The following is a 13,648-nucleotide window of genomic DNA, read 5'->3' as shown; positions in this document are numbered from 1 at the left end:
TCTTGCCTGTGCTAGTTGAGTCTTTTTTAACCCCAAATGCCTTATCTTTCTCTTCGCAGTTATCCAGTCCCTCATAGCACTGGTGAACGACCCCCAGCCTGAGCACCCACTCCGGGCTGACCTAGCTGAAGAATACTCTAAGGACCGTAAAAAATTCTGTAAGAATGCTGAAGAGTTTACAAAGAAATATGGGGAAAAACGACCTGTGGACTAAAATCTGCCATGAGTGATTCCAGCAAGTTTGAGCAGAGACCCCGAGCAGTGCATTCAGACACCCCGCAAAGCAGGACTCTGTGGAAATTGACACGTGCCACCAACTGGCGTCTGTTTGTGGCAGTTACTAACTTTCTACAGTTTTCTTAATCAAAAGTGGTCTAGGTAACTTGTAAAGAAGGATTAAAAAATTCAGATGTTCTAGTTCTGCTTGCTTTGTTTTAAAAATCACTGCTTTAGTCTACTTCAAAAGAACGGCATTTCTTTTCCTGTCCAAAATTTACTCAAAGTTGCAGTTAGCCCAGAAGGTTTAAAGAAAAAGGTTGTGGTTTTCTCCCTCTTCTCCTCTTCCCCCTTTCCATTCCCACTTCCACAGACCAAGGCCCCAGTTCCCCACAGAGGCGGCACAGCATTGGCAACTTTCTCCTGTGCCACACTGCCTGTGGGTAATGAATAGCTCAAGTCCCCTGTACCAGTTTATTGATGTCTTTAAAAAATTATAAAACAGTACCAGTACCCTGCCCCAAAGGAACATCCATGCAAAGGGAAGACATTTTTACGTAAAATCTTAGCAAAGGGTTTCCATAGTAATAATAGACTCAACAGACTCCATGGGTCTGGGGTCACACTGTGCTAGGTCTTTGTATGGAACTCTGTTATACCAGGTTTGTGGCGACCTTGGAGGGAGGGTCTGCCAGGAGAGAATACAGTGCACTTGTGAGATAAATTTTTCTCCAGAAAGGCTGACAGTCAGCAGTCCTTCCTGCAGCTGTGGTAGAAGACCTGGTCATCACAGACAAAGCAAAAAAGCCAGAATATTCTTTTGAAATTTCAAGCTTCTCTCCCACCAAGCTCTGAGCTCCCACTCATCACAGCAGGCCACCACTGCCTCCTTCCTCCTGGTTTACCCTTGGTGGGATCAGCCAGGTGGCTTCTGCCTTTCCCTCAGAGCAGCTGCTAGGGCAGCCCAGGAACAGGATGGCTTTTCCCCTCCCACTGGACTCAAAGCCTTTCCAGTCAAGCTCCACTTGAAGCTCACTCAATATCCTTTCAATGTGTTTTATATTGTTTTGATTGCCTTTTTTTTTTTTGTAGAAATAAAATTTGAGCTTAGAATTTATCATCAAATGAACTGTCAAGATTTGAATGTTAATGTCTCTTCAAGGGAAGTGGGACTGTCCTTGAAGCAGTAGTGACACCCTAAGGAAGCTCACGGCCTGACTGCCTATGTTCACCAACTCACTTCTACTACTAGGGGTCTAGATCCTGTGGAGAAGAGAAGATTGCCTCAAGAAACCTTGCTTTCTGCTTTAACCTTAGTTCTATATACCTAGGTTCACAGACTTGGAAGACAGCTCTGGGTTTTGCCTATAAAGAAGTGAGACATGTCCGCTCAGGCAGCGTAACACTCTTTAGTTTTCCAAGTGTTTGGCTCCCATGGTGCATAAATGAACTATGCTTTAGTTCTAGGTATGCATGGGGCAGGTTTCTGGAGATTTCCATGTCCAGGATGGTCAGAGCCCTGGACCTGTGTTTCTAGTCTGTCTCTTCATTGGCAGAAAAGTGACAACGGATTTTATTTCACTCACATTTGTAATAAAATGCCAAGCTCTTGTCAGAATTGTCCAAACAAACCACCATTTTGTTCATGTTACTTTTCTGAATCTAGAGATAGTCCAGCTGTCTCATTGCTTAGCTCTACCTGCCTGTTACCCCTCACTGCTCTTTGCTCACTATGGGAGGGTACTCTTATGCCAGCAGCCCCTCTCAGGGACTCTCAGCCCCATTATTAACAACCATGGCCTGCCCTGGAAGCAGAGGCCTGGTTTTGGAGTCCGTGGTGTCCCTCTGGGCTTGCATGCCTTGTCCTTTCCAACCCTGCCCTGGAGCAGACTTTGAGCAAGCTGGCAGGAAGATCTGTGGAGCGGCCAGCCACTCACCCCTGACCCAAGTTGGCTCAGGAATTCACAACCCCCTGGTTGAAGTACCCGGGTCTTGTCCTGCTCTTTACACAATGGCAGAGAATAGGCTTTCTAAGATGCTGTGACCCCATTCTGTCCTTAATAAAAATGTTCTCAGACACTAGATTGGGTGTATGGGTTTCTTTGGGATGGGCGTTGCTGGGGGCTCTAGTCTCCATTTCTCAGCCTCTGAAGAGCATGCAGGTGGTTCTGCCAGGTAGAAGTAGATGGTGAACACTGGGAAATCTCAGAGGCCACATGTCACTTCCATCCCTGTAGCCCCAAGAAAGTACGAGCTTCATGTAGCAATGTCCAGAAGTAGTCAAGAACTCAAGACTGTCTCTTAGGCCTTTTCCTTGAATCATATCTGGAAACTCTGGGGTTCTCAGATAGCTGCTGCTAAGGCACTACAGCAGTAACCTCAGTTGGGAATAGCACTGACCAGGCCTGTGACAGTGACAGTGGGTACCAGATGGATTCAGGTGTACCTTCTCAGTCGTGTCTGCACAACTTGTAGGAATACTCCCTGGGGCACTGCCGGCGTTGAACTGCCAATCATATTCCTTCTTAGCCCACTTACTATCCCTCCCCATGTTTCCCTTCAAGTATGTAGTTCATAAGTCCCATACCCCTGTATCCTTCCTTACCTTTTACTTCCTGAGGCTCCGGTAGCAAAAGGCCTGTGGTTTCCTCACTGCTGAACAAGCAGCTTGTAAGGCACTCAACTTTTATTTGGTATGTCACTTCCTCTCACCCTATTAGATGTGTCCCCGTACATGATGTATGTCCAGTCTAGCCAGGGGAGAAAGCAGTTTGGTCCAGTGTGAGCAAGCAGCACTACCCCTGATAGGAAAGCTGAGGAAGAAACTGACTGCAACATGGTTCTCAGCCCAGGTTATGCCTGGAAAATGGCATTTCCTGGATGGACTAGGCAGTTGAGTTCTTGACTCAAGACAGCAATCCTGGGAAACCAGGCAGTACAGACCACATACCCAGTGCTATGTCCCAGGTCCAAGGAAGGAAGCTTCCAGAGGACCTTCCTTTTCCTCCAGTGTAGCCAAGGTTTGTACTCCCGGCAGTATACTCAGAGCAGAGCTCAGCAAAGCCTTCCATCACACTCAGAAGAACCGTCTCTAGAAACAGGTGAAGTGAATACACACAGAGGACTCAAACTCAAAACTCGGACACATACTGCAGTGTTGAGCCTGCTCAAGCCAATGTTATAATAGACTGAAGACGAGAGGAGGGGCAAGACCCACCCCTTCAGAAAGCCACAATGTCTTATCAGGCCAAATGAGAGCTTCCTTTCCTCAACCCCAGTTTCAGGAAGGATGTGGGTCATGTCAAAGCCCTGCTCTTCAGCTCCCACTCCTAAGTCTGTAGTGGGGCCGGGAAGTGCAGGGGCTGGAGCGTAGCTTAGCTGATAGGAAGCCTTGGGCTTAGTCTTAAAACCAACCATGTTACCTGGGAGTGATGGTGCACACCTGCAATCCTGGGAAGTGGAGGCTCATTGGCTACATAAAGAGTATCAAAGACAGCACATGTGTGAAACCATAGGCTCATTCCCCACTACCAAAAAGAGGATCATGTGGCGTTTCAAATGCCTCTCCAACCATGGTTCGAGGCTGTGTCCTTCCCTTCTACTCCTTACTGCCCATAGAGCATCTGTACATCATCAGACGTAGCTAGAAACCTTGTTCTCATTTCAGCAGAATACCTTCCTGGAAAAATGTAAACACTCCTATGAGCTAGCAGATCCTCCTGACATCTGTCCCCTGAAATGGCTTACACATAACAGATTACCTTTTTTCCCCCTCCAAAAAAGACAACTAAAACTACTTCTATAGTATGTGCATAATGTCTCTGTGGGCTTGTGGCAGCCAGAGTGAAGATAACTTTTAGAAGTTGGTTCTTACCTTTTACCGGAGTCCCAGGGTTCAAAGTCAAGTGTTTTTACCAACTGAGCCCATCTTGCCACCAGATAACCTCTTTTTAAAGCAAAAACTTTGGTTATCACGTGCCTCCCCAGAAGACCCTAATAAACCTGTCCCCCTCCCTTAAGAAAAGAATGTGGGCGTGGCTAGGGCACGGTAGTGCGTGCGTGCAATCTCATCTGGTCGGTGGTGGTGGATCCCTTGAGCCTAGGACTTGTAGGCCTGTCTGAGCGTGAGCTAAGACACCATCTCAAACACAGGTACAAGCATCATGGCATGCATGTTACTCCCCCGACAGAAACAAGTGCACGCACATTTTTTAACTAAAGGATATAAAACACGTAAGCATTCGAAGAATTGGGATGTGAAAATGTTCTTGCATATCTTGGTCTGAGCCTCTAGGGAGTTCTCTGTGCCCACTCATTTCTCTGAAGGATACTTAGACACTTTATAAACCAGCCAAATCTGAAAGATTATTTTATTAACACACCAACCTCTTTTCACTGCTCTTAAAACAAGTGGTTATAACTACAGCACGAACTAGCGCCACATAAACGCTAGCTGGCCTTGTGTCCAGATGTCAGACTGGGCCTGCCTGCAGCCAGGCAAGGTTGCCCAAGGCCGGCCTTCTAGTAGGCCAAAAGGACCTGGGAATAGGATTAGTGGCTTTTCACCCTAGGGAGTCAGACCCTGTTCCAAGGCCTGGCTTTATTAGCCCTGACCTTCCTCCATAGGGATAGGCAGTTTGTAGCTGGCCTTCGGTGTCAGAGTGGGGAGGGCTCCAGGAAAGATTCCGGAGCTGTCTCACAAGGGGCCCCCTTCTCCTGGCCTTTTGGAATCCAGGTCGTCTATGGCGCAGAGCTGCACACCATTTTGGGCCAGCCAAGCCCGCAAAGTGGGTGCTGTGAGAACTTGCAGCTCATGTAGCCTCTCCCAAGAACAAGAGAATGCATCTGGGCCCTCACCGCAGCCCCCTGCTGGAGGCACACTGGGGTATCCAGGGTGTGCCATCAGCTCCGCAGTCAGGGCGTGGTCAGCAGGGATATCTTCCAGGGCCCGCGCCAGTGACCCCAACACTCGGTGAGCAGACATATGCCGGCCACAAGTGCTCAGGCCCACAAAGACATCGGTCCACCTGTGAGTGCCAGGATATCAGAGGTGTTGCCTGAGGACCGGTCGGGGTAGGCAGAGGGTGTAGCAGGACAACAGGTCAACTCCTTGTTTTTTTTTTTTTTTGGGGGGGTGTTGAGAAAAACCAACCAAAACTGGGACCTAAGGGGACGCGGCAGGGTTGGATGGAGATGGGGAGGCTGGTGCTCACCGCAGGCCGTGGCGAGAGAAGGGGCCGATGGCGGCCCGTGCATCGCGCTCCACCGTGCAGGCGAAGGCGCGCGCTGGTGCTTCGAGCCACGCGCAGCTGCCCACGCCACGTTCTGCCGGCAGCCGTGTGAAGCGGACCCCATATGCCTGCAGCGCCTCGGCGAACACCTGACACACGCCTGCTTGGAGGGGCGGGCGCGGAGGGGAGTCTCCATCGACCTCCCACCAACCCTGGATAGAACCACCCTCCCCCCAACCTGGGCGCATCAAGCCCCGTACCTGGGAGCACATGCACGTGCTGGTGACCGTCCACGTGCGTGGGGGACCTGCCCAACAACTCCCGGAAGCGGCTGAGTTGAGCCTCTAGCTCCTCCCGCACCTGAAGGGAGGGGCACAGACACCTTAAGCTTCGGGAAGCAGCCGCAAGACTAGGAGCTCCGTCTGGTGCTACGATGCGACTGCTCCAGCCTTTGAATTAGAGAGTATACCCAACGCCCGCTTTTGACCCAACGACTTCCATGATACCCTCTGGGCTGAGATCTGACTATCAAGATGAGTATCCCCCGGCAGCCGCGCCTCCGCACCTGGGGCAAAGCAACGTCTCCAGCCGCTAAGGCCTCCCGAAATCCCATCTTGCCGAGAAAGAAGCCTTCTGGGCTGAGGAGCGACGAGGCGTTGTGGCGGGCCGGGCCCACCGGACGGCCCTCAGACAGGTTGGCGTGGAGACCCGTGGGAATGCTGTGCCTACGGGCGGAGCGCGAGAGCGAGCACCGGCTGACACCGAGCGGGAGCCCCTAAACCCGCGGGGTCCTGTAGGGGGCCGCCCTCACCTGCGGGCCAGCTCGGCCGCGCTCTCTGCGGCTGTGCCGTTGACTAGCAGTGACACGCTGGTCACAGTTCCTGCCAGGAAGGCCTCCACGATGCCCTCATCGCGCCGCGGGCAATAACCAAAGTCATCAGCGGTGACAACCAGCCGCACGCGGGGAAAAGCCATGGCTGCCAAGCCCTGGCTGGAGACCAGAGGGAATGGGTTGGAGCATCCAGACCCCGCCCTCGAACGCTGCCGAGGCCCCACCCCGACGCACACGCCTAAATGCGGCCGCACGCCGCCATTGTTCTCGCCACCTAGAGGTCTCTGAGTGTCCTGCAAAAACGCACTGCAAATTTTATTTTTTTGTTCATGTACACACACACACACACGCGCGCGCGCGCCTGCCTACAGAGACCAGAAAAGGGCACACAGGATGGTTGTGATCTACAATGTGAATACATACTGGTCCTTTGCAAGAACAGTAAGCTTTCTTAACCACTAAGCTTTCCCTCTAGCTTTAAAAAAATTGTTTTTTTTTTTTGAACTGTGATTTTTAATGACGAAAAGGAGAGAAATGCTCAAGAAAAAAATCCCCCTTGCTCTTCTCAGTGTTTACCATTGCTAAGTTTCTGGGCAATGTATTGTTCCTTCCATTATTTTCTCTAAGAACAAAACCAGCCACCTACCCTTCTCCATCACTCAAAGACGATGCCAAGTTGTTTAATTCTTGTAATGTTGCTCTCTTTGTTTGTTTCAATCCGATCCTGGCTGACTCTCCTAAGGGGTGGGGGGGGGGGCAGGGAGCTTTTCCTTAGCAAAAGCTCTAAATAAGAAAACCAGAGGTTTTACTCGAGAAAGCACCAGTTCATTTTCACCTTGAGCCTCTGGAAACGTTTACATCTACCACCTCACTTTTGGACTTTGTCCCGTAAGTTTTCTTACCCATGACTTACCTATAACCACCATGGCTACAGCCAGAGTTAGCACGGTAATGTGACTGTCTTGATACTGTTTTGAAACAGTCTATGTACCAGGCTGACCTCACTATACATTCAACTGAGGCTAAGAGCTTCTACCTTCCCGTTCTGGAACTACAGGTGTGTGCTACCACACCTGGTTTCTGTGGCACAGGGAATTAAACCAAAGACGTTGTGCATGTTAGGCAAGCATTCTGCCAACTGAGAAGCATCCCCAGCTTGTCTTGGCTTTTCACTATAGGATGTCTGTTTCTTGGTTCAAGCCCATGTTATTGGTAATTTATTACTGCTTTACAGCCATGAAACATGAAGGTTAATGAAAGAGGTAGAGCAGGAACTCTACACGTTGGATGGAGCCTGACCTGCTCTGGTTTCATCAGTCCTATCTGGAGAAGGAAGAGAGTTTGATTATAACAGTACCTGATGATGCTTTGTAAGGGTTGGAGGCCTCGGAGAACCCTTCAGCCAAATTCTTGGCATAAACACTGCTGTGTCTGACCATAGTGATCGATGAGCCATCAGCTGTCATTCAGCCACTGGGCCCCTCTGGGAAGCTGCTCTTGGAAAGACCAGAGGTCTCGAGGCCATGGGGCCCTGAGAACCACAGATTGGGAAGAGAAAACTCTTAAGCACCTGTATCAGGAATGGAGTTATTAGGGATTAGGACTCACTGCTTTGACTCCTGCCCTAAAGAAGTGCAGCAGTTAGACAAGAAAGAAACAATGTGGCAGTGGAGGAGGGACTTGTGGAGGATATGTTGGCCATGACAGGCTTTCTAGGATGAAGGGGGAAAGGAAAATGGTAGAGGTGGGTTTATATGGAGCTTCCATAAGTTGCAAAATATGTTGTAATACTCACTTGTGGAAAGGTGCTCAGCTCCATTATGAGGAGCTGGTGTTGAGGGGCTAAGTCCTATCCGCAAGAAAAAGCAGGAACTGGAACTAGGCTGTGCACAAAACCAGGACTCTTCACTTAAAGAGGAAGATGAGGGCTAGTCCACACTGCATCGATGAGGGAAAGGGGCCCTAAGAGGAAGCCAGCGGAGTAGGTCCAGGAATGAGCTGAGGACGGTGTTTCAATCACAAGTTGAGGCTATCAGTTTCGCCTTGAGGATTAGGGAAACAAGCTCCAGATTCAGACCTCTTGGCTGAATAAAGTCATACCTATAGCCATCCCCAAACACTACTGATAGCTGGCTTGACAGAAAAACCCAGCAAGGTGGGGGAGGAGCCAATCTGGACCCCTCCCCCAACCATTGTGTCGGGGAGGATTGTAAATGAGAGGCCAGATTCTGACCAATCAGGATGAGGTATGTAAATGAGCATCCTGGGATGCTGCGGGGGTTGGGGGGGTAGGATTCCAGTGCACTGTGTGGTAGAGCTTTAAAGGGTGCTGAATGAGTGAACCCCTAGAAGCACAGCAGAGACTCTGGTAAGCAGGTGGGAGCTCCAGGGTGCCTCTGGTCTGAAAGAAGGAAGTCTGGACACACACTTCGACCCAGGCACAGTTGCAAACAAAATGCAACGAATTGGGGATGCCCATAGATGAGTGACTGGTCCAAGCCGGGAAAGTTGGGATGTCTGAAGGACACAAGTTTAGGGAATGAGGGTCCATAGGGGCCTGGACCTAGCTTTACTCTCTCTCCCCGCCCCATACAGAGGAGTCTGCATCTGTGCTGTGGGACCAGAAAAAGGAAACAGAAAACTAATTATCCACATCATGGCGAGGTGCCGCCACCACTCAGGATATCTAGCTGACGACGAGGCTGCTCACAGCACCTATGTGGTTCGGGTAAGTATATCCAGCTGATCCACCACTTGCTACTGCTTTCTCATGTCCAGCTGATCTCACTGGGTCACCTGGTGAAATCCTTGCCGTAGCGTCGCCTTCCCTCATGCCTGCTTGCTGAACGCTGATCACTCACTTCCCACTCCCCTTAGCCCCAGGTAGTACCTGGGTGGACCAGTAGCCCTGAGAAGGAGCATACAGGACTCAAGCTGAAAACACAGGCTCAAGTCCTCAACCGTAGCATAGCAGTGAAGACAGTGTAGGATAGAGACAGAGAAGGAGGACTCTCAGAATTGCCCTGTCATACCATGAACACTATTCCACGTTCAGACTCCCAACTGGGACTGGCATATATGAAATATAGGCATTGGAAACCTTCAGGGCAACCCTTATAGATCCATACTTTGCTCAGAAGCCCTCAAAAAGGACTGTTGTGAGCGTAGTCCCAGATCCCGAAGGTGGCAGGGCTGGGTGGGACTCAAACCCAGGATTACCTGATTCTAAAATCTAATTCAGGTGAATTAGTGAAATAGCTCAGTGTGTGAAGGCACTTTGAATCAAGACTGATCAACTTAGGGATGATCAGTCCTTCCCCAAGATCCACATAATAAAAGGAGAGAACCAGTTTCACCAAGCTGTCCTTTGACTGCCACACCTGCACGGAGGCACACATACATGCACATGTAACCACAAATAATTGTTAAAAAAACTTATGCAACTCAGTGGTTGAACACTTACATATCATGTTCAAGACCCTGGGTTTAATCCCTAGCATCAGCAAGCCTGAAACGTAAGTTTCCCACTGTTCAGTGCTAACCAGCTCCTAGTGGCATCCTGAGAGGACTGCAGAGAGCTCCTTACCCATTGCAGGGCATCTTGCCTGTTATGACAAGCCTCTCTGTTCAAATGCAGCTGCCCAAGAAGCATCTGTTGCCAGAAATGAGGCCAACCTACAAGCTTGGGCGTGTACCCCACCTACCATCAATGGACCAGGGCCACCAGCAAAACCTTAGGCACCCTCGGGCATTTGGTGGCTTCCTGGATTTCCTCACAGAGGGCCAGGTCCTGGACAGCCTGCAGACAGTTGTGGAGCGGGCAACAGAACGCGTGGCTACCATGAAGACGGAGGCTGGAGTGCCACTGGTGGATATACAAGACCCAGTTGAGATGCCAAATAGTAGGCATCGGTCTCGAGCCAGACCCAGCGTCAGTACTATGCGTCGTCACCGTGCTCAGCCCACCCTGTTTGCTGGACACCCAAACAACTACCCATCTTGCTCCAGCTCCATGTCTGACTCCCATAGCAGCACCACAGCTGGATGGCTGGGGTCCCACAGCCAAGACAGTGACCTGGGTGCCAGAGGTATAGGCTCACTGCCACCTATGAGGGACAAACTCCTGCTTGAGAAAAACCTCAAGAGGCTACTAAGACTGGAAAACAAAGGGGTGAGATCTGGTACCATGGCTAAGGCTGACAGAGGGTGGGCCTGCGCTTAGGGGCCAGGGCCAGGCCTAGTTGGACACCTCTCAACCCTTCTTTCTCTTTGCAGAAAGTCCTGAATCAACCCTGCTCCCAGAGGGATTCCTTGCTGTGGGACTCACTGAGCAGCCGAACCAGCAGTCAGTGGACCCAGGAACAGCCCCTGTCTTGGTTCTCTGGACTGTGGGGCTCCTCAGACTCAGTCACCCCTGAAACTTCAGAGCCGGGACTTGGAGAACAGGAGATGATTTTCGTCAAACAAGGGCTAAACAAGGAGATGAAGTCACTGCTGAACCAACCGACATCTTTCAACCTGCCTACCTATTGTCCACTCAAGGAGCCCCATCATACCCTGGACTTCTTGGCTGAGCATCGTCTCTTTCCTGCCCTGCAGCGTGTGGTCAGCCAGGCTGTCGACAAGCTCAGCCATGCCTGCCGCCACAATGGCTTCCCTCTCTTCCCTGTTGCCTCGGATCCCAGCCCGGTGCTGCCTGGGAACTCCGATCTGCAGCCCAGTTCTAAGGCTTCCATACCCACCGACAGGGAGGCTGGGGGAGAGCCTTGTGATTCTCTCACCACGGCAACCAGCCCTAAATCATCTCTCAGAAAAAGCAAGGGCAGAAGGGGCTCCTCATCTAACGCAGTCCAGATGGCTACCAGATTCAGGCTCAAGGTGACACCTACAGAAGTCCCTAATGACCGTACCCCCTCATTCCACTCCATGAAGGAGTCCCCTAACTCTGACCCCAAATTGCAGAAGCAAACCATGGCCTCAAACTACAACCACATATCTCAGCCCCGTCATGGCCTGCACCTCACCCTGCCTGCCCCTGGGATCACACTGGAGTTGGGCTCCTGCCAGGGACGTCTCAGGGGCCCGGTCCAGCGTGACCTTGCCTCCCCCTGCCATCTTCATTCCCATTTCCCTTCCCCTATGTTGCCCCGGGTCCTTTCTTTGGGAAAAAGCTCTTCTACTTGCCCTCCTACACAGTGTCCAGAGGTGTCAAGAGCAGGGCTAGATTTAGAGGGACATTTGAAGGAAAGGGACTTCTTTACCCACTACATCTAGTAGCCATTGTCACAAGGACACGATCTCTTGCCCTGCACTGGAGACTCTTCTGAGGTAGATTTGAGCTACGTGGGGATCAGATATTCTAGTCCACCTATTCCAGTTATCAGATGTTGTCAAACATTAATAAAGGCTATTTTTACCCTGCTTTTTTTTTTCTTTTTCTTTTTTCTGAGACAGGGTGTCACATCGCTGAGGCTGGTCTCAAATTCATTATATAGTAGAAGACCTCCAACTCATGATCTTCTTGCCTCTACCTCCAAATCGCCCACGTGCTGGGATTACAGGCATGCGTCACCAGGCCTGCACTTCCGGGGTTTTGTTGTTGGTAGTGGTGTTTTGTTGTGAACCTCAGAGGCCCTCCCACATTTCTCTTATGGAAATGAGCATTTTAGTGGTTTGAGTTTTTGTTTGTTTGTTTGTTTGTCTGCTTGCTTTTTAGGACAGGGTTTCTCTGTGTAGCCCAGGATGTCCTGGAGCACACTCTGTAGAACAGACTGTCTTGGAACTCAGAGATCTGCTCGCCTCTGCCTCAAGGCATGCGCCACAGCTGCTGCAACTGCTGGCACAGCTGGAGAGAAGTTTTTGCCAAGAGGACAAGTGTCCTCTAATCTAGCTTTAGGATGCTCTAGTCTTTCTGCTCCATAGAGGGGGCATTGGTCAGGAAATGTGTATGAAGATGGTCTGACCCTTGGAGGTCTCTGAACATCTCTCAACCCACCATCATCAGGGCTCAGATGTAATTCCTGCTGAACACAAGCTGCTGTGCAAGTTTGCAGGAGCGCAGCCTGCCCAGGCTGCTGGGCTCTGCTCTAGACCTGACTGGTGAGGCCTTCCAAGTGAGTGTTACAGTAGGGCAGATGTCCCAGGTCTGTATCGCGGTGTGATGAGAGTGACTTCCCTGACTAACGGGTGATGGTTAGCACAGCGGCCAAGAAGGGTGTAGCAATGTGATGTCACAGGGTGGCAGGGGACGACAAGGTTAAACGTCTTCTTTTCTCTCCTTGGCTGTTGCACAGAGCCCCAACACCAAGTTTTCGAAGAAGAAGCCTCTGCCATCCATCTCCTCAGTGTCCAGCTTGTCCTACATCTCTAACCCCTGGTTTGAGGAACTCACTAACTTCTTGGTTGAGCAGGCAGTCTCCCTGCTTATCTGCAAGTACAAGTTTGAGAAAAGTCTTAATAAGCAACTCGGCTTCATCTCCTTTCCTATCACTGAGGTTCTCATGGACATCTTTCTGGGCTTCAAGAAGGTGAAGGGCACCCACATCCGCCTGTCCTCAGACATCAACTGGACCTGTCTTCTGCGTAAGTTGGAAGAAGCTGAGTTGGCACGGCAGGCCCTAAGACACGCATCCAGGTCAAGAACCTCTCCACAGAGTGCCTCCCGTGTTGGCACCTCCCAGCATAGCACAGAACCGTCCTCCACGCAGCCGGAGCTTACTGGTGGTACAAATCAGAACCAGTCTCCAGAGTCTGGCCTCTCCCTCCACCCTGAGTTGCCCATCCGCCAGCTACTCAGCCCTCGGGACCCTGGAACGGGCCAGGAACAGACACCTAACAGGAACCTGTCAGAGGTCAGGCCCTCCGTGATCACCAGTGCCAGTACAGGCTCTAGATCTTCCAAGTCCAAGGAAGTGGCAAACTTTGAAGATGAAGACAGTGAAGAGGAGGAGGACAATGATGAAGATGAAACCAAGGATTTTTCTGAGTGTGAGCACACTCCTCCTAGCCTGCCTTTGCATGAATCAGTGGACTTTATGAATGAGCCCACTGTAAAGAGCCCCAATGACTCCCCATGAGACCTCTGTAAACCATGTAGAGTACTCCAGTCCTTGTCTCTTCTTGTCCTATCCACGTAGCTGGCCACCCAGCCAGGCCCTGTCCTGAGTTGGGGTCAGGATGACTGGGTGCTCAGGAGGAGTTCTGCTAAAGTTAGCAAGGGACCCAAAGAGACAAATAGAAATAAATTACATGTTGGTGAACACAGGTGGTCCTCATGTGTTATCTTCTTTCCTTACACCTGGATGCCTGCCCCTGAATAGCATCTTCAAGGTGAGCCAGCCCTGATGTTACACGAACTTTTCCTTAAGAT

The 13,648-nt window shown here is 50.7% G+C and overlaps 3 protein-coding genes across 4 annotated transcripts in view; 2 read left to right on the top strand and 1 right to left on the bottom strand.

The window, feature by feature from the left end:
- The window catches only part of UBE2L3 (ubiquitin conjugating enzyme E2 L3), a 42,916-nt gene extending 40,618 nt beyond the window's left edge, over positions 1-2,298 (top strand). Inside the window, exon 4 of the mRNA XM_080918764.1 lies at positions 60-2,298. Coding sequence (XP_080774890.1) covers positions 60-214 — 155 coding nt within the window. The 3' untranslated portion in view covers positions 215-2,298. The remainder of the gene's footprint in view (positions 1-59) is intronic.
- Positions 2,299-4,912: 2,614 nt separating this feature from the next.
- On the bottom strand, positions 4,913-6,422 carry YDJC (YdjC chitooligosaccharide deacetylase homolog; the record flags this gene model as incomplete). Of its 2 annotated transcripts, none has more annotated exons than XM_080919202.1 (5): positions 4,913-5,243; positions 5,430-5,610; positions 5,708-5,807; positions 6,013-6,172; positions 6,259-6,422. In XM_080919202.1, 5 exons carry the CDS (start codon positions 6,420-6,422, stop codon positions 4,913-4,915), a joined length of 936 nt encoding a protein of 311 aa, XP_080775328.1. The 2 variants fall into 2 exon arrangements, with proteins under 2 accessions (XP_080775328.1, XP_080775329.1); XM_080919203.1 differs by having other exon boundaries at positions 5,430-5,607.
- Positions 6,423-8,935: 2,513 nt separating this feature from the next.
- On the top strand, positions 8,936-13,355 carry CCDC116 (coiled-coil domain containing 116; the record flags this gene model as incomplete). The annotated part of the gene is made up of 4 exons (XM_080918696.1): positions 8,936-9,007; positions 9,917-10,450; positions 10,555-11,157; positions 12,573-13,355. 4 exons carry the CDS (start codon positions 8,936-8,938, stop codon positions 13,353-13,355), a joined length of 1,992 nt encoding a protein of 663 aa, XP_080774822.1.
- Positions 13,356-13,648: the final 293 nt, after the last annotated feature.

This window comes from Micromys minutus, assembly GCF_963924665.1.
Source record: "Micromys minutus genome assembly, chromosome: 7".
NCBI lineage: Eukaryota > Metazoa > Chordata > Mammalia > Rodentia > Muridae > Micromys > Micromys minutus.
This window is presented reverse-complemented; position numbering and strand designations above follow the sequence as displayed.